General features: G+C 42.2%; 1 protein-coding gene and 1 long non-coding RNA gene across 4 annotated transcripts; one reads left to right on the forward strand and one right to left on the reverse strand.

Annotated features, from left to right (window-relative positions):
• Positions 1-2,459: 2,459 nt before the first annotated feature.
• Positions 2,460-8,204, reverse strand: LOC310825728. Its single transcript, XR_014555491.1, has 3 exons — positions 8,096-8,204; positions 5,035-5,158; positions 2,460-2,884 (listed from the first exon to the last, which is right to left on the reverse strand). It is a non-coding gene; the product is annotated as an uncharacterized lncRNA (long non-coding RNA).
• On the forward strand, positions 7,918-18,979 carry LOC310825557 (hyaluronidase-like). Of its 3 annotated transcripts, none has more exons than XM_083699370.1 (4): positions 7,918-8,238; positions 9,729-10,678; positions 16,487-16,576; positions 18,601-18,979. In XM_083699370.1, exons 2-4 carry the CDS (start codon positions 9,740-9,742, stop codon positions 18,949-18,951), a joined length of 1,380 nt encoding a protein of 459 aa, XP_083555496.1. In that variant the 5' UTR covers positions 7,918-8,238; positions 9,729-9,739; the 3' UTR covers positions 18,952-18,979. The 3 variants fall into 3 exon arrangements, with proteins under 3 accessions (XP_083555496.1, XP_083555495.1, XP_083555497.1); XM_083699369.1 differs by lacking the exon at positions 7,918-8,238 and adding an exon at positions 8,246-8,395; XM_083699371.1 differs by lacking the exons at positions 7,918-8,238; positions 16,487-16,576 and adding an exon at positions 8,246-8,395.
• Positions 18,980-24,218: the final 5,239 nt, after the last annotated feature.

Here is a 24,218-nt window from a genome sequence, read left to right on the forward strand (position 1 = left end):
CTTTCCATTGATATAAAATTTTATGGTAAAAGGTAAAGGTAAAGGGACCCCTGGCTATTAGGTCCAGTCGTAGACGACTCTGGGGTTTCGGTGCTCATCTCGCTTTACTGGCCAAGGGAGCCAGCATACAGCTTCCGGGTCATGTGGCCAACATGACTAAGCCGCTTCTGGAGAACCAGAGCAGCGCATGGAACCGCCGTTTACCTTCCCGCCGGAGTGGTACCTATTTATCTACTTGCACTTTGTGCTATTACTCCCCCCAAAAGTGGTGTTATGAGTCATCAAACCTCAGAAATACTTTTTCCAAAAGGTTTCCACAATTTTGGCCCCTAGTGTAGGTGGGAGGGAAGAAGGAAACAAGAACTCTCCCTCTACTCCTTCTGGTGCCTGGTGATGCTGAACTTACCTCTGAAAGTGGGAAACACATGACTTTGATTTCCATTCTTTAGCCAGTCTGCTGTGTTCCAGCGCTCTCTTCTTCATTATACGGTTCAGCATTTGAAAACAGCAACAACAAGGACCGTGCTAATTGGAACAGAACAATCTTGCATTTTGTGCAATTATTCAAGGCCTAGTAGATGAAATTGCCCCATCCTCTCCAGATCGTGTTAATATCTCATTAGTTAACAGCATGCCCAATAGGAGGACGATGAGGCTTTAATATAAAATGCAGCAGCTAGTGTATGTCGTTCTGCCAAGTTTTCTTCTCCTGATTGGCTCTCTAGACGTAAGTACCACTGTCTTCATCAATAAATATGTATAAACAGCACAGGGTTTTTGGGTGTGCTTAGAGGCTAATGGCTTAAAACTCCTGAAAACTCCTATTTATTAATAGAATTTCACCCCCAGTCTTACAAGTTGACTGCAAGCTCAGCTTTGCTAGTATACGATTCTTTCTTTTTTTTAAAGTGTGTGCCATGAATTTATATATATATATATATATATATATATATATATATATATATATATATATTGGCAGCATAGAAAATGTTTGCAAATAAATTAAAAAGTGTGGATTATGAAAAACTGAAGGAAACCTCTCTGGACATAAACTTCAGTGCTAAATAATGCCAGTTGTTTCTAATTTAAATGTTTCAAGATATAAGTACACCCCACAGTGCTCTGAATTAGAGGCATAGGGTTAGGTTTATCTAATTTGATAATGTTCAAAGATTTTGAATTTTAGATATAGGTTTCTAGGATTTTTAATATTACGGTTGAAGCATTAATAATTGGGTCCGGGTTTAAAAATGACACAGCATGCACTGATTTCAAAAAGCCGTCGAAACTTCCTACTTATAAGATATTCAGGGAAAGATCAGAATTTGCTGTAAATCTAGATTCAAACGGGGTGGGTGTAGGGGAATCATTCATTAAACGACAAAGCAAAATGACTAGTTGGTTGGATCTTGAATACTTACAATATGAATGAAAGGATCATTTAAATGAGCAGGCAAGATGCGCTGTGAACATCTCAGGTGCAAACCTCACTGAAATGAATGGGGAATTGTGTTCTTCAGTAGTCCCAAGTATTGGCGCCTTGGCAAATATATATTCTTTGTAGATGGTGCTTTATGCCTTCAAGCATTTGTCCCACTAACTAATGTGAGTTGAACCTACAAAATTTAGTGGGGCTTACTTTTGACGAAGCATCTGTAAGATAGGGTGATTTTCTTGAAACCCAGGCTAAATGGTTGTAGATTCTTGTAGAAGCAGGTTGTAAAAACTTGAATGGTTCAAATGATCTTTGCTTTTTAGTGAGATGAAGTGCACCTCTCCTGATTTTATTTTCAGGGGGATAAACGTCTCTTCTCTCCAGGTTATACCACAAAGGACTAAGGATATCAGGAGTGACCATATTCTGTTCCTTTATTGTGCCTCCATTTTGCCCAAGGAACTCTAAGTTCGATTCCATTCCATTATACCCAGTGTTCCGTTCCTCCTGGGCACCAGTTTACCTCAGAGAACTTCCAGAATTAGTTGCAGAATTGAAAATGCAGCCATTTAAGGTAGCTCTCAGTTTCTTCAGTTCATTGTGTCTTTTTCAGTGTTACTGATGTAATCTTATGTACTTACAAAACAATGCAAAATGCACTTATGTCATGGATGGAGAACCTGCAGTCATCTAGATTTTGCTGGACTGCAACTCCCATCATGCTTGATTATTGGCCATGCTGACTGGGGTTGGTGGAAGTTGGAGGAACAATATGTGGCAAGTCATAGCTTCCCAATGCCTTATTTATATGATTTTATGCACTTTCTTTTTATACAGTATTTTACAGATGTGCACATCAGTCCATGCACATTATTGAAATGCCACAGAGAAGAATCTTGATACTACTGTGGATACAGTCACATTAAAATTTACATTTTTTGTAGTGTTTTATCAGTTCACATTGTTAAAACACCAATACAATGAATTTGATGTAGTAGTGCATGTATTTTTTTGGGTATCATTCATTTTGCGGTTTCCCCCCTAATGCATACATACAAATTGGATGAAGACATGAAGGAAGGAACTGAAAGCTGTGGCAAGCTCCTTAGGTACAAAGCTCTGTACAGTGGTTCCTTGGTTCTCAAACGTAATCCGTTCTAGAAGTCCGTTCCAAAACCAAAGCATTCCAAAACCAAGGCGCGCTTTCCCATAGAAAGTAATGCAAAATGGATTAATCCGTTCCAGACTTTTAAAAACAACCCCTAAAACAGCAATTTAACATGAATTTTATCTAATGAGACCATTGATCCATAAAATGAAAGCAATAATCAAAGCACTGTACTATAAAATAAGACAGATAATTTTTTTTAAAGGTGATAAAAAAATTAATTTCCCCCCTTACCTGCACTGATGATAGTCATTGTTTAGATGGGGGACTTTTATCCATTTCTGTAATCACACGATCAATCAATCAGTAGCTTGATTGAACTCAGTTCCACACCATCATAAAAACAAATTAACTGAATAAAGGCTCAAAAACAAAAATGCAAAATAAATAGCAAAAACAAAAGCGCCAAGCTTAATCCATTCCAGAATTCTGTTTGACTTCTGAAATGTTCGAAAACCATGGTGCAGCTTCTGATTGGTGCAGGCGTCCCGGAAACAATAGCCGAAAGCCGCATCGGACATTCGGCTTCTGAAAAACGTTCGAAAACCGGAACACTTACTTCCGTGTTTTTGGCGTTTGGGAACCAAGGCGTTTGAGAACCAAGGTACCACTGTACACAATTTAGGAATAAAGAACAAAACAAGAGATAATCCCTAATGCAGTTGTTCGGCTGCAGGAGGTGGGCATACCTGGGTAATTTGGACCTCTAAAATCTGGGTGAAAAATTGGTTGAGGAACATTTTGGAAGTATCACTAAAAGGGGAGGGTTTTTAGTGCCCAAGCCAGTAGCAGCCAGTGTGATGGGGCAGAGTTTACCTGGACAGGGTTGAGGTGGGACAGGGTGGCAGTGAGATTGTGTGGATGCATTGAGAGAGGCAATATGGTAATCTTGCTGGTGCCCTCATGCAGCCCTGTCTTCACCACTGTCCTTGCCTTTCCCTTGCTCTGTCCAGGTAAGCTGTCGCAACATCAGCATTGGGAGGGGACTTCCTTCAACTCTAATCCACCACACCAACCGCCAATGCCTCAAGCATTGGTAGTAAAGTCCAATTTCCCTTTGCTAGCCCCATTGCTATGATTAAAGACATGTATGTAAGGCCAGGGGCACCTATTGGCTAGTGTCAGTAACATCATGTGAGGTGTGATACATCGTTTCTCTCGTCTGTGGCCATGCAAAGGTTGCTGTTGTTTTAAAACTTCCACTTTCTGTATTTTTTTTAAAAAACACATTGCTTTTATTTAAAAATATGTCGGCATCAGAATATTGATGTGGCATTGTGTTATAATGCCTTAAATGCACATAAACTATACTGCTTTATACTGAGTTTGAATGACCCAGATTTCCCTTCCCACAATGTTTTTCTAAAGGATAAATTAATTTTGACGTGATTTAAAACAACATCTTTCTAGTTCCCTATAAAGTGGTACCTCGGGTTACAGATGCTTCAGGTTACATATGCTTCAGGTTACATACGTTTCAGGTTACAGACTCCACTAACCCAGAAATATTACCTTGGGTTAAGAACTTTGCTTCAGGATGAGAACAGAAATTGTGCAGCGGTAGCGCAGCGGCAGCAGGAGGCCCCATTAGCTAAAGTGGTGCTTCAGGTTAAGAACAGTTTCAGGTTAAGAACAGACCTCCAGAACGAATTACCGTATTTTTCGCTCTATAAGACGCACCAGACCACAAGACGCACCTAGTTTTTGGAGGAGGAAAACAAGAAAAAAAATATTCTGAATCTCAGAAGCCAGAACAGCAAGAGGGATCGCTGCGCAGTGAAAGCAGCAATCCCTCTTGCTGTTCTGGCTTCTGTGATAGCTGCGCAGCCTGCATTCGCTCCATAAGACGCACACACATTTCTTCTTACTTTTTAGGAGGGAAAAGGTGAGTCTTATGGAGCAAAAAATACGGTAAATTCTTAACCCGAGGTACCACTGTATTCTTGGGCGAGATACATCCCTCACTTTTCTCTACTGCTGGATAGAATAGGTATCCATCAATGTGTGCTAAATAAAACAAAAAATTCCTTCCAGTAGCACCTTAAAGACCAACCAAGTTAGTTCTAGGTATGAGCTTTCGTGTGCATGCACACTTCTTCAGATACCTGAAGAAGTGTAATATTCTTCAGATATCTGAAGAAGTGTGCATGCACACGAAAGCTCATACCTAGAACTAACTTGGTTGGTCTTTAAGGTGCTACTGGAAGGAATTTTTTGTTTTGACTATGGCAGACCAACACGGCTACCTATCTGTAACTGCTAAATAAAAGCTCATTTTGGAGATGCTTTATTCCAGGCTGAGTTGTTTCTTTGTTTCTCTACATGAGTGCTGATAAAACCCTTTTAAAAAGCGGCATTTGTGAGCAAGTTCCCCCTGCAATTTCCAGCTCCAGGACTTTGAGGACACTCGAGCATAGTGTCCGTAACTGACCTCTGAGACCTGGAAGAGGAGGGGAATGGAAACTGAAAATTTCTCGTGTTGCCTTTGACCATCATGGATGTGGTGCTTCTGACCACATTGGATATCCTCCACAAAGTGAGAATACTAGCTGTATCTGTAAAAATACAAACAAAAAATTTCAGCATAAAACACCAAATATAGCAGGAGGCTAATAATACCTGTGATATTGTCTGGGCAACTCATAGAATAAATTAACTGTTAATTGGAATGTGTATAAGCTATAAATTCATATCCACGTTACTTATACACGTAATTATGTGCTGTATTTGAAAAAAATATTTCCATGTTTCCAGAAGGAAGGAAACATTTCAAATAATGCAGCCAAGTGTCACGTGGGACCTTAAAGACATTTATTATGGCATAAGCATTCACGGACAGGAAACGATTCTTTAATACATTTAAACCATTCGCTTTGCGAGAGTAAAACCGAGTAAATCTTTCTCATCATTTGCTGAGGAATTGACAGGGGAAGATAAAACAAGTTGATGTATTGTTTGGCAGACCACATCAATTTGCTGACTATAGTTAATTTTGTGAATCAAGGTTCCCTTTGAAATGCTCCCATTGGTTTCAGGAAGCTTGGACACAAACCTTTAACTCGTTCATTTTCAGGGGACCTTTTTGTGTTTAAAATATGGAGCAGAAAAATTTCTGCATGCTTTTCCTTTTGGGACTCTCCTATGACTAGGAGAGAGATGTGCATCCTTTGGATGTTTAACTAAGCATGACAATGTGGTATTGACTGAGAAATGTCAGAGAATCTGTACCAAGCTGATAATGAGGTAGCAAACTGAATCATTAGCGCCTATGCTCATTACAGAGTTTGGGATTAAAACTATGCAAGATAGCCGTAGAAGAAAAAGAAGCGGCAAAAGGAACGAAAGACACCAGTGCCCCTTTTTTTGAGCAATACACAATAATAAGCAATTTATTTATCATGGGATTTGGATACCACAGATTATTAATCTCCCTAAAATTCAGCTTTGCATGGTTCAAAATGTGCTTTTTACATATCACAACTGTAGGAAAAATCTCAGCGATACGATTTCTCATTATTGCGTGGACAGGCAGAGTCCCTCAAACCCTGCCCCCCCCATGTGGAATAACAACTCAAGACAACGTGCTATGGGATTCAATTAGCCACAACTTTATTATATTTCAGATGTGGATAGACCTTGGCTCAGGCATTGGGTGTTATCCCTCCCCAGTCCCCAGCCGGGGTTCTAGGGAACATCAGGGTTATCCAGTGTGTGTGTGTGGGGGGGATGGGCCGGCTCTGGAGAACATATGTTCAGGCAGAGATAGCCACCCCCATTATGCCGCCATCGCAGGGGAGAGCAATGACGACCTCTCGGCATATGGTCAAAGCCTCCCCTCAGAAACCCCTTTAACGGGGAACCCTGGTATCGCCGCTGCAAAGAGGAAGGGGCGTGGGTCATCGCTGCACTATTGTGTGGGCAGGTAATCCCTCCCCTACCTGGCCTGGTTTCCTTGGCAACGCTTCCCCCAGATGGGATTGGACAACTGATTGAGGTAGGTGGAGACCTCCAGGTATCCCACCTGGGGGAAGGAGAAGCCAAGCCTGTGCTGATGGAGCCGCACTGGCTCCAGGGGCTGCATGTGTCCATGCAAAGGGCATCCCCCATTTAATGAGGGGAGCGGTCATTATTGAAACAGAATATGGAATATTTTATGGCATCTTCCAAAGACTTACTGTGCCCTCCAGTGAAGATTTGAGTAGGCGTAATGATGTCAATTTCCGTGGGAAATCCTGATCGATTAAAAGCAATAGAAAGGTTGCCTACTCATAGCCTAATCTCATGAAGCTTCATTAACAGACAGTTTCATTGGCACACCCCGGTGGCTTCACAACTTTGGAGATGGTAGAGACCACGGTTTTCCCAAGGGAAGGTCTCAAGGCTTGCTTGGGGAACATTGCCTTTGTGAGGGAAGAGAGCTTAAAAACAAAGAAAGAAAGTGGTGATGGAGGAAGAATCTTGGATAGCTAACAATAGCAGCTGCAACAGCCTGTTCACAATCCCCTCTAACAGGTCCCACACCGCGCCTACCAGGCGATTCACATAACACCATTCTAAAATGACAGATTTAAGGACTCTCAGCATTTCTAGGGTCCTCCAGATGTGGAGAAACTGCTTTGAGCTGTTGGGGAGAACCTGATATGGCCACCTGAATATTCAGCACCATAAGGCAGTCTACCAGGGTGTGAATGGAGCCCATGGACAGGTGAGACGTGAGAACTAGGGCATGTGGGAAGACCATGCTGAAGTTCAAGGAACCAGCCTTTCAACCTGCCTCACTGGAGCAAGCATATGAACATGGCCACCCCTCCCAACACTAATATCCAATGGAGGGGATCGTGTAGATGTGGGAGGGTGGTAGAAAAGGGGAGCACACTGTGTGCGGAATGGTCATATGTTCAGCTTTCCATGTGGCATACTGTTCATAAAACTGACCTCATGCTCCATCTCTTTTACCCCAGCTGCTGTGGTGGTAATAATAATAATAATAATAATAATAATAATAATAATAATATATTTATACCCCGCCCATCTGGCTGGGCTTCCCCAGCCACGCTGAGCGGATTTCAACAAAATATTAAAATACAGTAATGCATCAAACGTTAAAAGCTTCTCTAAAGAGGGCTGCCTTCAGATGTCTTCTAAAAGTCTGGTAGTTGTTTTTCTCTTTGATATCTGGTGGGAGGGTGTTCCACAGGGTGGGTGCCACTACCGAGAAGGCCCTCTGCCTAGTTCCCTGTAACTTGGCTTCTCACAGTGAGGGAACCGCTAGAAGGCCCTCGGTGCTGGACCTCAATGTCTGGGTAGAACGGTGGGGGTGGTTGTTGCCACCTTCACTGCTATCACTGTTGCCACACAATCCAGTGCTGTGCCATCACTGTAGAGTAATTTGGCAGCTACTTGGCCCGAGATGCAGAGGCCTGGTAGCTTAAAACAGTGTATTGTGGGAGCTGGCGGATGCGCATGATAGGAATGGGGAATCTAAGAGGTACCTAGTGAAATTCCTAACTATAGGAATTATCCCCTGCCAGGTTCCTTCTTGCATTTGAGGGTTCGGAAAAAGGTTACCAACACCCTTAAATTCACGTTTCTTGGAAGATGTCAACAGGCATGGAAACCAAGGAGAAATAGAATGGTGAGATTATAATGGAACAGAACTTCAGTACACAGAAGGAATCTGATGAGGAATGAAGGACCAGGGATGGTTACCACCAAACCTGTTGGAAGCATCAGAGGAAGTGATGAGCAAATAATCTATCTCCTTGGCGGTCCCTGCTCTGCCTACATATAGGGTTAGTGTTTGGGCCATGAAAAATATAACAGAGTCAGAAGCAATAGTGTAGTGTAAATGGCTTGGCTCTTCAGTGGGGCTGGGGGAAGATGATGGGGGAAGTCATTTCCCAGTAAGGGGCCTCCAAGGAGTCTGCCTGCCTCTTCCCACTCAGCCGCCCTACATCTGAGGGGGAGGCGGCGGGCAGAACATTTGGCGCAGCGTGGAGCCTGTGAGCATCCAAGCCACTGCGTCACTCCCAGGAGAGATGCGTGGCTCAGGCGCGCTGCAGGCCCCATGGTGAGTGCCACCCTTCATTTTGTCACCCCCCTCCTCAGTGGTGACACCCGGGGTGGCCCGCCCCTACCACACACCCCTTCCTCCACCCCTGGTTAGGCTACTGTACAAAGGCAAAATTTCCATTCGTTGATCCACCCACTTTGAATGAAGGGATTTGAACTATTCTACCCACATAACACAGCACGACAAATATAGGCATTATGGTGGCATGACAGTAACATCAAAAAATGTTGCAAAATGATGAGCCAATGGAAATGTTTAGCATTGAGATATTGCTGCTGTGTCATAAATTTCATCTTGCAAAACACTTGCTGGAACAATTTCTACGTTGTCAATATGCTGTGTATTACATACATTCAACAGCTAGGAATAATAATAAAAAACTAATAAGAACCAGTAGGAGGGGGAAATGTATGTTTTATTTAATGTTTTTATAGCAATCAAACCGACATAGCAGGGATTTGCTGATTAGTGCACGTTCCCAAGCCTCTCTCTGTAAATATTGAGTAAAAGCAGATGGCAAGGCGTTGGCTCCTCTGCCACCTGATAATAGTAATAGTAATAATAATAATAATAATAATAATAATAATAATAATAATAATTTAATATAATTTATTATTTATACCTCGCCCATCTGGCTGAGTTTCCCCAGCCACTCTGGGTGGCTTCCAATCAAGCATTAAAAACAATACAGCATTAAATATTAAAAACTTCCCTCAACAGGGCTGCCTTCAGATGTCTTTTAAAAAGAAGATAGCTGCTTATTTCCTTCACATCTGAAGGGAGGGCGTTCCACAGGGCGGGCGCCACTACCGAGAAGGCCCTCTGTCTGGTTCCCTGTAACCTCACTTCTTGCAATGAAGGAACCGCCAGAAGGCCCTCGGAGCTGGACCTCAGTGTCCGGGCTGAACGATGGGGGTGGAGACGCTCCTTCAGGTATACAGGACCGAGGCCGTTTAGGGCTTTAAAGGCCAGCACCAACACTTAGAGGGGCAAAGTTCTTCCCGACTCTTGCTTGACACTGTTCATTACCGTTTCTTTTTTATCTCTTTCAGTTTTTCCTTTGATGAAGTTACCTCATACTATGAGCCACCTGTGGATTAAATATCTAGCACTGTGGGTGTTGCTGATGGTCGACAACGGAAGTGAAATCATGCAGGCCAGAGCGCCACTGTTCCCTAACAAACCATTTCTAGTAGTTTGGAATGCACCTACTGAGCAGTGTCGGCGGCGCTACAAGGTCGATTTGGACCTCAACGTTTTCGACATCCTGACAAACCCAAACGAGACTTTGAGCGGCTCCAGTGTGACAATATTCTATCACACTCATCTCGGGTACTATCCCCATGTAGAAGACAATGGCGAATCCATCAATGGTGGGGTGCCGCAAAATGAGAGCCTCATCAAACACCTCATCAAAGCCAAGGCTGACATTGAGCATTCCATCGCCATGAAGAAATTCCAGGGACTCGGGGTCATCGACTGGGAAAACTGGAGACCCCAGTGGGATAGAAACTGGGGCCATAAAGCCATTTACAGAAATAAGTCTCTTGAACTTGTCAGAAAGCAGCATCCCCAATGGCCTGAGAACAAGATCAAGAAAGTTGCGAAGGAAGATTTTGAAAATGCAGGGAGGGGTTTTATGAACAGCACCCTTTTCCTAGCTGAAGATATGAGGCCAAATGGGCTCTGGGGTTACTATCTCTACCCAGACTGCTACAATTATGATTACAAGAACCACCCAGACAAGTACACAGGCAAATGTCCAGACATTGAATCGTTCCGGAATGATAATCTACTTTGGCTGTGGAAAGAAAGCACTGCCCTTTATCCTTCCATATACCTGGAACACATGCTGAAGTGCAGCCCAAACGCTTTGAAATTTGTACACCATCGGGTTAAAGAAGCAATGCGCATTGCTTCGATTGCTCGGAAGGACTATGCTTTGCCTGTTTTTGTGTATGCTAGGCCATATTATGCCTATACATTCCATGAGTTGACGGAGGTAAGGATGCCGGTATCTAATAAGCTCCCAGATCCACCAACACGTGTTACCCCTTCTGATATTCTTGCATATTGACGGGATTGTACAGAGGTGAAAACCATAACATTAGAGAAAGGGACTTATGGAAGATTGCAGGACAGCTTTTGCTAGTAATCTGTACTTTGAAACCAGGACTCCCTGCTATGGAAGGTGGACTGCAGACTTCTCTTAAATCTGAGGGTACACTAGTGATGCCAAACATTCACATGAGCAGCAATGTGCATAAAAGAGACTGCAAAGGTGGTATGGGAACCAGGGCCTAGCAGTTAGAGGTCCTCAAAGATGTTTCTTTATGGCAGGGATAGGGAACCTGTAGCTCTCCCAGACATACAACTCCCAGCTTTCCTTTTTTAAAAAAATATTTATTAATTTTTCAGGTATACATTTTCCACAATTAAATATACAATACATCAAATGACTTCCCTTCTTCTCATTCCATGGTTCCTTAGACTTCCAAAATTAACTGCATATTCTATTTCCTCCATCTACTTTCCCCCTTTCCATTATATCTTAATCTACATTATACTGTTGAATTTACAATTTTCACTTGCTTACAGTTGTTTTCCAAATACTCCACAAATATTCTCCATTCCTCTTTATACACCCATTCTTATTGTTTTCTTACCTTGCTGGTTAGGCCTGCTAGCTCTGCACATTCCATCATTTTCAGTTGTTCCTCCTTCTCTGGACCTTCTCCCACCTTCCATTTCTAAGCTAACATAATCCAAGCTGCTGTTGTTGCATACAGAAATAGCTTATTTTGCCCCCTGTCTGTACCATACCCAAAAGAAATGCCTCTGGGTTGTTTTTTTTTGGGGGGGGGGGGAATGTTCTTTTAAACAATTTTTTCATTTCATTATAAATCATTTCCCAATACAGTCATACCTTGGTTTTCGAACAGCTTAGTTCTTGAATGTTTCGGCTCCCGAACGCCACAATAGTTCGGTTTGCGAACTATTTTTGGAAGCCGAATGTCCGGGGGGGCTTCCGATTGGCTGCAGGAGCTTCCTGCAGCCAATCAGAAGCCATGTTTTGGTTTCTGAATGTTTTGGAAGTTGAACGGACTTCCGGAACCCATTTCGTTCGACTTTCAAGGTACGACTGTACTCCTTAACTATTCTGCATGACCACCACATATGATGAAATGCGCCTTCTGCTTCTTTCCATTCCCAACAGATACCTGCAACTCCCATCGTTCCTGACCATTGGCCACATGGACTGGACTTGATGGGAACTGGAGTCCAACAACATACAAGTTTCCCATCCTCGTTTTAGGGAAATGCATATTAAGGCTATCCCCAAGGCTTCATTGAGAGGGGAGTGGGACTCACCTCTCAAAGCACTCACTGGTGACCATGCCTCAAAGTTTTTGCATTTGGCATCTGTGAGGATGGGGTTTTATGTGGGTACATCTTCATGCTGTTGGGAATCCTGACTGAACCTGGGTTCTTGACGGTACGTGTAACATCAGGGAACTGTGGCTGGCAGGCATGTTAATCCCATTCCTCTCAAAAATTCACTAAAGTTACCTTTGCCCCATGGGAAGGTGCTTATGTATATACCTCAGCTTGATTGGCAAACTGTTAAATGTCTCATGTAAAAGCACTGATCTAAAATACAGTGGTACCTCGGGTTATGAACTTAATTCGTTCCGGAGGTCCATTCTTAACCCGAAACCGTTCTTAACCTGAGGCATGCTTTCGCTATCCACTGCCACTGCGCCGCCGGCATGCGATTTCCGTTCTCGTCCTGCGGCAAGGTTTGCAACCCAAGGTACTACTTCCGGGTTAGCGGAGTTTATAACCCAAAGTGTTTGTAACCCGAAGTGTTTGAAACCCGAGGTACCACTGTAACCAGAATAATTATGCAGTGATAGATTGAACTATTTTTATACAATCATGCGCATTCTTTGTAAAGTATTTTCGCAGTCCACTCTATTTTCTGTGTTGGCCGGTATGAGGAATAATACAGGGCCGGCAACAAACAGAGGCTGGTGTGAGGTGTATGAGAATGTGAGGGGAGGACGGTGTGTGATTTCTATTACCTCAGTGAGAACAAGGCCTCAGAAGCTGCTTCCAGATAAATGCAGTGTATAATACATCAGCTTTATTTGCTCTCTCCGGTCAAAGAAACGTCACAGGTTGACTGTGGTCACCTGCTGAATTACAAAGGCCAGAGTGAAATTGCCAGAAGCAGTTAAAATGACAAGACCATATAAAACAAACAAACAGAAAAGCACACCACTGATCCAGCGTAGTACTGAAACTCAGCAGTAATTAATAATCAGCACCATAAAATACAATACAATATAAAAATAGCTCATTAACCAATGCAGAAAGAAAATATTCATCATAAATGTGCACTTAAGGACGATTGAAAGCAAAGAATTAAAAACGTATTTTTATTAAAATGTTTCCAGGCTATGTCTCATCTTGGGGAGTGCACAACAGTTAATGAAATAAAAAATACTAAAACCATAAAAAGTCTAAAATCAAATATACAATGATTGCAAACATTACAGATCTCATCCCTCCACAGATGCTCGACAGCACAGAAACATTTTCATGTGGCAATGAAAATTTGGAAAAACAAGCTTTCCCACATCCCAGCAGTTTTTTTTAAAAGAACTGGCAATATATATTTCCATTTTCACAGTCACGCAGAACCTGCAGAACATGTAGTTTCCAGACCATCTTCAAGAGCAGCCTTATGTATAGCATGTTACAGTTGTACCTTGCTTTTCGAACGCCTAGCGACTCGAACATTTTGGCTTCCAAATGTGAGTGTTCTGGGTTGCAAACGTTTTTCGGAAACCGAACGTCCGATGCAGCTTCTGCAGCTTCTGATTGAGTGCAGGAAGCTCCTGCAGCCAATCGGAAGCCACACCTTGGTTTTTGAACATTTTTGGAATTTGAGCGGACTTCTGGAACGGATTCCGTTCGAGAACCAAGGTACGACAATTCTAGGAAGTAAAGAAGTTACTACTACTACTATTAATAATAATAATTTTTATTTATACCCCACCCTCCTCAGCCAAGGCTGGGCTCAGGGCGGCTAACAAGCAATAATAAAAACAAGTTGAATGAATACAACTTAAAAACAAGATTAAAATACAACATTAAAATATTGAAACTTTAAAATATTAACATGCAGCCTCATCACAGGAGGAGAAAGGAAAAAGAAAAAAGAAAAAAGAAAGAGGGGGAGGGAATCAAATTGGCTCCAAGCCAAAGGCCAGGTGGAACAACTCTGTCTTACAGGCCCTGCGGAAAGAAATCAGATCCTGCAGGGCCCTGGTCTCATGAGGCAGAGCGTTCCACCAGGTCGGAGCCAGTGTTGAAAAGGCCCTGGCTCTGGTTGAAGCTAATCTAACTTTCTTAGGGCCCGGGACCACTAGGGTGTTGCTATTTATGGACCTTGATGCTCTTCATGGGGCATACCGGGAGAGGTGGTCCCATAGGTACGAGGGTCCTAAGCTGTGAAGGGCTTTAAAGGTCAAATCCAGCACCTTAAACCTGAACCTGTACTCCACTGGGAGCCAGTGCAGCTGGAAAAGCACTGGGTGAATATGAGGAGCCTCGCTGCAGCATTCTGTACCCGCTGGAGTTTCTGGGACAACTTCAAGGGTAGCCCCACGTAGAGCGAATTACAGTAGTCAAGCCTGGAGGTGACCGTCGCATGGATCACTAGGGTTTAGACCATCATGGCTAGGCAACTCCAGGAAGGATTTCATTTGGCAAACCAGCCATAGATGGCAATAGCTGTGGCTGCATCCACCTGGGTTTCCAATGCTGGTTCTGGGAGTATGTTCACCCGATTATGCAGAGATTTCCACTTCAGACCTCCCACATAGGTTTGACACTGAAGCTGATGGAGGTGTTGGGGGGTAAAATTAGCATGCAGAGCCCCTTCCTCTCTGTCAACATGTAGGAGGAGGCAGGTAGAGCAAGTGATCAGGGCTATGTCATCTAAATTTTCTATCACTTGTATATATTCAAGGCAGTTCTCGTGGATACAAAATTCCCTACATTTCAGTTCTGTATTCAAGCTGTGTACAGAACCATACGCTTAAATCACGCAACTTCCTCTGAAAAATCTGGGGAACTGTAGTTTATTATAAAGGTGGTAGAAATTGGAGCTCCATAGGAGATAAACTAGGATGCAAGTGGCAATGTGGGTTAAACCACAGAGCCTAGGACTTGCCGATCAGAAGGTTGGCGGTTCAAATCCCCATGACGGGGTGAGCTCCCATTGCTCAGTCCCAGCTCCTGCCCACCTAGCAGTTCAAAAGCATGTCAAAGTGCAAGTAGATAAATAGGTACCGCTCCAACGGGAAGGTAAACGGCGTTTCCGTGCGCTGCTCTGGTTTGTCAAAAGCGGCTTTGTCATGCTGGCCACATGACCCGGAAGCTGTACGCCAGCTCCCTCGGCCAATAAAGCGAGATGAGCGCCGCAACCCCAAAGTCGGTCACGACTGGACCTAATGGTCAGGGGTCCCTTTACCTTTACCTAGGAGATTTACCCTTTACCTTTACCTAGGAGGTTTACAGTTCCCAGGATTCTTTGAGGGCAGCAATCTACTTTAAATGTATGGTGTGTACAGAACCTCTCAAAGCAGGACACTTTATGTCATCTGTAATTCGGGGTTGGTACAGGGATGGGATATCACAGGATCAGTGCTGAATTATATAGCTGTCATGGGATGGGGGTATAGCTTTCTGGATTCAGAACTTTTGAGTTTAATGGATGGTTCACTTTGCTTCAAAGGTTATATGTTTACTGTGCTCTAACCTGATCATTTGGCTGTCTCTTGAAACTGCCACCATTGCTTTTACTGCAGACAGTGTTTGCTTATTTTTTTAAAAAGAGAGTTGATAGTGGTGCGAGAGAGGTATTATTGCCTATGATGTGTGCATTCAACTCACTGAGATCTCTGGCAAACAGGCGCTACAGAGTATTATTGTAGTGTTTCAAAAACCATCCAAACTTGTTTCACAAGAGGTGACCCCCCCAACCCCCCCCTGAAAAAATGGGTGGATACAAAATGGGCAATGATGCTTTGACTGTGCATCATGCTCTATTAGGGTCGCCATGTGTCCTCTTTTTCCAGGACATGTCCTCTTTTTCAGGGGTGAAATTTCTGTCTGGGTGGATTTTTAATTTTTTTTTTTTTTTTGCCAAAATGTCTCTGGCTATACTTTCTGGATGAGACGTAGACATAATGGGTGGCTGAAGACTTGCTTTCCTCTTCTCTTCTCTTCTCCTGACTCCCTCAGCAATATATCACAGCTACTATAGGGACGTGGGTGGCACTGTGGGTTAAACCACAGAGCCTAGGACTTGCCGATCAGAAGGTCAGTGGTTCGAATCCCCACGACGGGGTGAGCTCCCATTGCTCGGTCCCTGCTCCTGCCAACCTAGCAGTTCGAAAGCACGTCAAAGTGCAAGTAGATAAATAGGTACCACTCCTGCAGGAAGGTAAACAGCATTTCCGTGTGCTGCTCTGGTTTACCAGAAGCGGCTTAGTCACGCTGGCCACATGACCTGGAAGCTGTACGCTGGCACCCTCAACCAATAAAGCAAGATGAGCCCCGCAACCCCAGAGTCAGTCACGACTGGACCTAATGGTCAGGGGTCCCTTTACCCTTTCCCTTATAGCTTACATGTCGTAGGGGTATTTAGAATGAGAGCCGTCACTGCATACTCTTCTTTGCTCCTCAAAATATGGCAGACCTATTATATTATGCGTATCCGTGGCTTACTTTTCAGGAAGACTTGGTGAACACTATTGGTGAGAGTGCAGCCTTGGGGGCAGCAGGAGTTGTCCTGTGGGGAAGCATGCAGTATGCCAGTTCTAATGTAAGTGAATTTGGGTTAAGAAAATGAGCTAAGTTTTGCAGGAATTCTTGGGACACCCCCTCCTCCTAAACATACCCCCAATCCCCAAAAGATGGCAGCAAAGATAGCAGGTTCTTGCTATTTCTATGGCCCACAGATCTGGGAATGGCAATATGCATTCCAAGATTGGCCTTCCCAGGAAAAAGATCTCCAATGGTTTAGCTCATGGGTAGGCAAACTAAGGCCTGGGGGCCAGATCCGGCCCAATTGCCTTCTCAATCCAGCCTGTGGACGGTCCAGGAATCAACACGTTTTTGCATGAGTAGAATGTGTACTTTTATTTAAAATGCATCTCTGGGTTTTTTGTGGGGCATAGGAATTTGTTCATTTTTTCCCCTTCCAAAATATAGTTTGGTCCCCCACAAGGTCTGAGGGACAGTGGACCGGCCCTCCTGAAAAAGTTTGCTGACCCCTGGTAGCTCACACAAATCCCCAAATCAAATTTATTTTATTTTATTTGTTGGTACTGATCCAAAGATACACAGAAATGCATACCCATTACAAAGTATCTTTTTATAATATACTGAGATAAAATGACTAATTAACCTAAAAAAGAGCAAAGAAAATACAAGAAAATGAGAAATCTAAAGAAGGAGAAAACAAAAAAGAAGGAAAAGTAACAAAAAAAACACCTAAAGAAAGATAGAGTAGAAGAAAAGGATTTCTGGCTCTCTACAGCTACATATGACATTCATTCTTTAGAACACAACCATTATATCTTCTGTAAGCTAGTATTTTTTTCAACCTTCAAATCCAGATAGGATTATTTTCTCTTTTATGCAAAAGTCCATAAGGAATTTCCAATCCTTAACAAATGTTATTAATGGTTTTTGCTCTAATGTTGGTTTTGCCATCTCAGCTAAGTCTAATAATTTTATCAGCCATTCTTCTGTAAGTGGGTAAGGCACACTTACACATCAAATTTAGAATACATCTGTACAGGACAAGCACGGTGGCTCATCTGAGTGAGAGGTAAACCTAGAGATTTGCATGTGGTTGTTGTGCGCATGCATTTGGAAGAATACGGGCTCAGCTACATTAGTAAAGAAAAAGCGTTTTATATGTGTTATAATACTGTGACGCCAGGTGGCGCTGTAGAGTTCTGCCTTTTGCCAATGTGATTTCCCACTTTGAGGTTTACAACACGTTTTCCTGAAACGCTTTCCTGATGCATCTAGATCCAGCCTATAGCAACACTTGGGGTGTCAAATGTAGAATGCACGGGCTGTGCAACATTTTGTGCTGAAGAACTCAAACCCAACTTTTAATTTTTTGGTAGCGTGTAAATAGAGATATTCTAATGAATGTACTCTTTTTGTGCATGTGCAATTTTGGCTTCAAAGATCTGTGATCTACCAAACCTATTTATGCTAGACTTTGAATGGGGAAGCAAAGACGAAGTTACTACTTGCCTTTAAGAGACTGGAGGATGGGGAGAACCTGGTACTGGGATTAGCAAAAGTCAGACCAAACACTTTCCTTACCCACCCATTTTGTCATTGTCCTCCGTACTCCAGAAATTTAGGAATAAACAAACCTGAGATTTTTGCGATTCAAAGAACTTTCATAGTCACTCATGACTGAACCCATTTCACATCCCCTTGAACAAATATCTGCGCTAGTCATTTAGACAATACAGTGGTACCTCGGTTCTCGAACGAAATCTGTTCTGGAAGCCTGTTTGGCTTCTGAAACATTTGAAAACCGAGGTGCAGCTTCCCATTGGTTGCAAGAGCTTCTTGTACTCAGTGGAAGCCTGGAAGCCACGTCGGAAGTTCAGGTTCCAAAACACGTTTGGAAACCGAAACACTTCTGTGTTTTCGGCTTTCAGGAGCCAAAACGTACAATAACGGAAGTGTTTGGGAACCAAGGTTTGACTGTAGTGCCAACTGCTTAGAGGTGGAATCCTATAGTTCTGCTTACTATTTCTGTGAAGACATCTATAGGATTGCTCTGTAAGTAAACCTGTCCTTGTTTTCTTTTAGGACAGCTGTTTAACTGTGAAAAAGTACGTCGATGGTCTCTTGGGACATTACATCATGAACGTGACCTCTGCAGCCAAGCTCTGCAGCAAAGTTCTCTGTAAGAAGAATGGAAGATGCATTCGGAAAAACAGCGAATCAGATGCCTACCTGCACTTGTCTCCTGACAGTTTTAAGATTTGGCTCAATATCTCTGAAACGGAGAGAAGAGTAGTTGTACAAGGAAATCTGAAGCAGGAGGACATGGAGGTCATGAAAGAGAAGTTCATCTGTCAGTGTTACCAAGGGTGGATGGGGTTATTTTGTGAACTGCCTACTCACCACAAAAAGCGGTGCAAACCTAATTCAGTCTAATATTCAATATTTCATTACCAAACTCTTACTGTGGAGTGTTAGTCAGATTTTAATCAAAAGCAGACAGACGTTTATTGACGGATGAATTCCCCAATACAAAGCAAATTACCCAAGAACCCAAGTATATTCATAAATCCATTTACTCTAAAATCAGCAAGTTGCGTATCCCATACAATTAACAGAACTGTGGAATAGTCTTGAGTGAATACTATACTGCAGAACTCTCCGAACTTTTCATGCTGGTGACCAATGCTTTTCTAAAAAAATGTTTAGGGGTACTCTCATTTTAACTTAAAGAAAATCACCATTTTATAGGTCAGACCAGGGAAAATAAATACAGAAAAAAGTACAAAGATTCACAAAATGTTTAGGGATACGCATACCCCTGCATCCCCCCAGAAGAAAAGCACTGCTGGTGACATACTTTTTAGATATGCATCATTTCATGACACCGTAATTTAGCTTTATTAGCAAACCGGAGGTTAAACTAACCTCTTTCCATTCCCGGGAGGAGCGCAGGGAGTGTTTGCATGACACAACTATACACTACAGCCGACACGATGACGTGTCGCAACATACGGTTTGGAAAGCTCTGCTATACTGGGTCCAGGAGGATAATCCTCTCAGATTCTGTGAGAGCAGGCTGAAGCTATTTCTCACGTTGAGATACCCAAATCTTCCAAAGATCTATTAAGGAAGTCCTTTAAAAAAACTTTCTACATGCAAAGCTTATGTATCTCAGCTGCTATGCAGAATTAGTGATAGTTCACCTGTTCTCAGAGGGCTTGAGGTTGTCCTATCAAAGGGGTATAGCTCAGCAGTAAAGGAACGCAGACACCAGTATCCCCAGTTAGGACTACTGCCGGTCAATACTGAGGTCGATGGACTTGGTATAAGGCAGTTCCTATGTTCCTTGGTGGATAATTGTTTTATATGTCTTAGCAGAAGAGCTGGTACCCACCCCAGGGTATCTCGTTTGTGCCTTCAGGATACACTTGTTATTATTATTTATTGAATTTAGATACCACCTTATACCTGGAGGTCTCAAAATTGCATGTAGCATTGTGATCATTGAAATGTGCATCCGTGGTGTGTCATCGTTTTCAAAGTAACATCACCTTTATAAGAAAACACAATCCTTGATCAATGATGTCTTGATCTGGTTTGCATGTAACACTAACACTAACTCTTTTGTAAAGTTCCTGAATTATCTATCTCATGTATCTGTTTCCACTCAGGTAACAAACCAGAGCTCATTCACTGCTGCATTGATGGCACAGAGGTTGCTGTCACTCCTCAATGCAAGGCATAAACAACACTTAGCTTCTTGGCTTCCTAGAAACTTCAACCATTTGATATGCCAAATACTCTGCTCAACATAGTTCAGCATGTGAAAAATGGCATCAGAGAAATGTTCTACCCAACATAAAAACCAGCACATCCCAGTTTTACCTGCAAGGGAAAATTCCATTTATGCCAGACATAGACAATGTGATTCTGACACAGCCTCCAGGCAGCATGGCCAACGCTCAGGGATGACAGAAGTTGCAATTCAGTCCAGCAACATCTGTAGGGTATTAAATTGGCTACCCTTGATTCATGACAACTTTCCCCCCATAAGAACAATGCAAGATTCACATTGTGGGTTAATATTAAAGGTGTCTACTGCAGCAAAATAAAGAAGTACATTCTTCATCAGATCTAAAAGGACTTATGGAATAAGGAGGTATTCCTCTGTTCTTGAGAATGGGCATCAATACTGTGGGATTTTTTTGGTTACAGTGGGACCTCGGGTTACATACACTTCAGGATACATATGCTTCAGGTTACAGACTTCACTAACCCAGAAATATTACCTCTGGTTAAGAACTTCGCTTCAGGATGAGAACAGAAATTGTGCTCTGGTGGTGCGATGGCAGTGGGAGGCCCCATTAGCTAAAGTGGTGCTTCAGGTTAAGAACAGTTTCAGGTTAAGAACAGACCTCCAGAACGAATTAAGTAATTAACCCGAGGTACCACTGTATAAGCTCTCTTTAAAGTTCAAGTTCTATATTCTATGGCCCCATTTGCACCATGTCTTTAAATCACTCTTATACCACTTTAACCGTCATGGCTTCCTCCAAAGCATCATGGGAACTGTAGCTTGTTAAGGTAGCTGAACATTCTTAGGAGACCCCTATTCCCCTCCCAGAACTATAATTCCCAGAATTCCCTGGGAAGAGGGATTGATTGTTAAAATCGTTTCCCAACAATGTTTATGCCATTAACAAACTACAATTCTCAGGAGTCCTTGCAGGAAGCCATCATTGCTTAAAGTGATACGATGATGCTTTATGTGTATAATGCAGACCTTATAGCAAACTCCTTTTGCCTGCTTTCTAGCGGCTTTCTTTTACTTTGTCCAAAACACCATTGTTGCCATTGCTAGTTTTAACTTTCATCATTCTGAAGTAAGATAAGAAATACTAAAGGACTTGAATTATCCGCAGTATTCATTTCCCAGTGTGCTATGATTTTGTAGAACCAAATCTCTTACACTTCTCATATCTCCCACCTGCACATTTTCTTGGACTGCTTTTTGTGTGGTGCTTGCCCCTACATAAGACTTGTTTACAAGATTTTTCAGTGTGTTTGATGTTCTGTCATGTTCAGTATTTGCTCTATCCAGATTGAAGAAGAAAATCAGAAAATCTTCCCATCATTCATTCATATTGCAGCAATGAGGTTTACATGACTCTCTGAATCATACTGTTTATTATTTAAGATCCTCTTCAGCTAAGACTCTTGTATTTTTAAGATTTCATAAGAGTTGAAATTTGAATTTGGTATTAATATATTTGCCTAATTTGACTATTGATTCTTTAGCTCATTAAACTCTAAGAGCAGTATCCAGTGCATTTAAATTCATGTATCATACCTGGAGTCAACGGCAAATAATTCTCAAACAAAAACTTGTGATATTTTCTCCCCTCCTTGTCACAACTCTTTATTTTTTTCATATTCACTGGGTCAAAAGGAAGAAGGGGGATAACTCTCTGTCTCTGTTTCTTGTAGAAACTTTATTGCTTTTTCCTAGTGTTTATCCTAGGGAGAATTTTAATAATGGTTTCCTGTTGAAAATTGTAGCAGAAAAGATGAGTGAGTGTTCCAGTTTGCGAATGTTCTTTGGAACCTGAATGTCCGATGCGACTTCCAAGAGACCTTGGTTTCTGAAAGTTTTGGAAGTCAAATGGACTTCTGGAATGGATTCCGTTCAATTTCTGAGGTAACACTGTATTGCCCAACATGCTCCTGGATTAATTTCACCCCTGAAGAAACTGGGTGATTTGTAGAATCCAAGTTACACACTATCCCATGTGAGTTTTCCCATCCCCATACAGAAGGACACCTAGATTTTTTGATGGAACTGTTCCACCTAGAATTTGGGAGAGGGGGAAGATATCCCAAAATTCATCTGGTAGCAGCATTATTGTATTTTTTCTTACATGTATACCCAACCTTTCTTCCATCCTGGAACACATGGCGGCATGCAAGTTGTCTCCCATCTGGGTAGCACTGACCAAACCGAGACCTGATTAACTTCAGGTAGACAGTGGTCTGACTGATGTTATAAGTCCCACTGAATTCGCTGAGTTGTACTTCTGCATAGACATGCTTAGGATTGGCCTACACGAGTCATGGCTCATAATAGAATCGTAATGAATATTTTAAGGCGGTAATGGCCAGTTTAAACCAAGGCACACAAGTGGGACTGACTTCAGTTAAATAGAGATTTAGCGAAAGTCTCCAGTTTTACTCTTTGCCCTGAGTCACCTCTGTAATGACATGTTTGGTGGAAAGCAAACAGAAAAAGGTTTGACATTCAACTTCTCTCTTCTGCATGGGATAGCTGGCATGACTGATGGCAAATCGGAAGGTAATCATAACTGTATTTTTCATTTAAAATGCGGACCTCTTCTTTTAGAACCAAGTTGGAAGTCTTGAGATTTCTGTTATTTATTTTACCTGTCTAGGGTTGACTTTTAGTATCCATTGTTTTTTGTTTTCTTGCTGGTGCCATTTGTGCCTTGGGCAAAATTAATCCAAACTGTTATTTTGAACAACATGGAATTTAATATACATCAGGAATTATATTCTTAGATCCTAGTGACATCCCAACAATACAGAAAAGTGCTCTTAGATGCTACCTGCAAGAGACCTAAAATTGGCAGTGGTAAGTAATCTTGGGGAATAACTGTATTGCTGAGAATTATTCATTTTTCATTTCTGCATTATGAACAACCCTGTGTAATTCCAAAGCTTGCACACCAAAATAGCAACTTTTGTACTTTAAGATTCAAATTTAACAGGTGCAACTTTCCAAACAGGTGCAACCTTCAAAAATAAAATAAATGTCTTCATTAAAGGGTGCAGACTACTAATTCCCTTCAAGTAGGTTATTTTACTACCGCTCCCATTCTATATTTCCATTTCCCTTATCAAATTGGCACTCAATATTTCACAGCTATTGAGCATGCTCAATTCCCACTGGACTGTTTTTTGCCCCATAGGTTTGTTTCAAATCTTTTTAAGTTTACGTCTGCAAATTTTGGTGTTCTCCTGAGCATGTTGATACCTTCTTCTCATTTTTTGGTCGCCCCGTTTTGCCTCTAATCCAGCCAGCACACACCACCTGAATTCATTTTCCGAGTGAATGATGATCATTATGCCGTTCATTCTGCAATGTTTGCTCTTATTCCATTTTGCACGTGCTTCATCTGTTTAGATTTAGAAGAATGAAAAAAAAACAAACCAAAACCAAAAACAATTAAAACATACAGGAGTCCTAGAGAGCCAATGTGATGGGATGGCAATAGATTGTTGGACTGGGACCTGGGAGACCAGCATTCAAATCTCCACTCAGCCACGGGTGATGGTGGGCAAGTCACTGCCTCTGTCTAACCTATCTCACAGGTTGTTGTTGAAAATAAATGAGGAGGAGGAGAGCAATAGATACCATCTTGAGATCCTGGGAGGAAAGGTGGGGTATGAACGGAATAAATAAATATACTGCAGTAGCACAAATGAAACTAAATTCTATATAGAATACATATTCAGATTATGTCGGATGTTTGTCTAATTTCTCCCCCCTTAACAACCCAAACTGCATGTGAGTTCCAATTACCCAAACCTTTGATAGCTGTGATCCTGATTTCTGGAACTGACCGTGTGCTACTATGGCCAACAAGGAAACATTCAGATAAATGGGCCATTTTATTTGCCACATT

This window comes from Podarcis gaigeae, assembly GCF_964106915.1.
Source record: "Podarcis gaigeae genome assembly, chromosome: 10".
NCBI classification, from domain to species: domain Eukaryota; kingdom Metazoa; phylum Chordata; class Lepidosauria; order Squamata; family Lacertidae; genus Podarcis; species Podarcis gaigeae.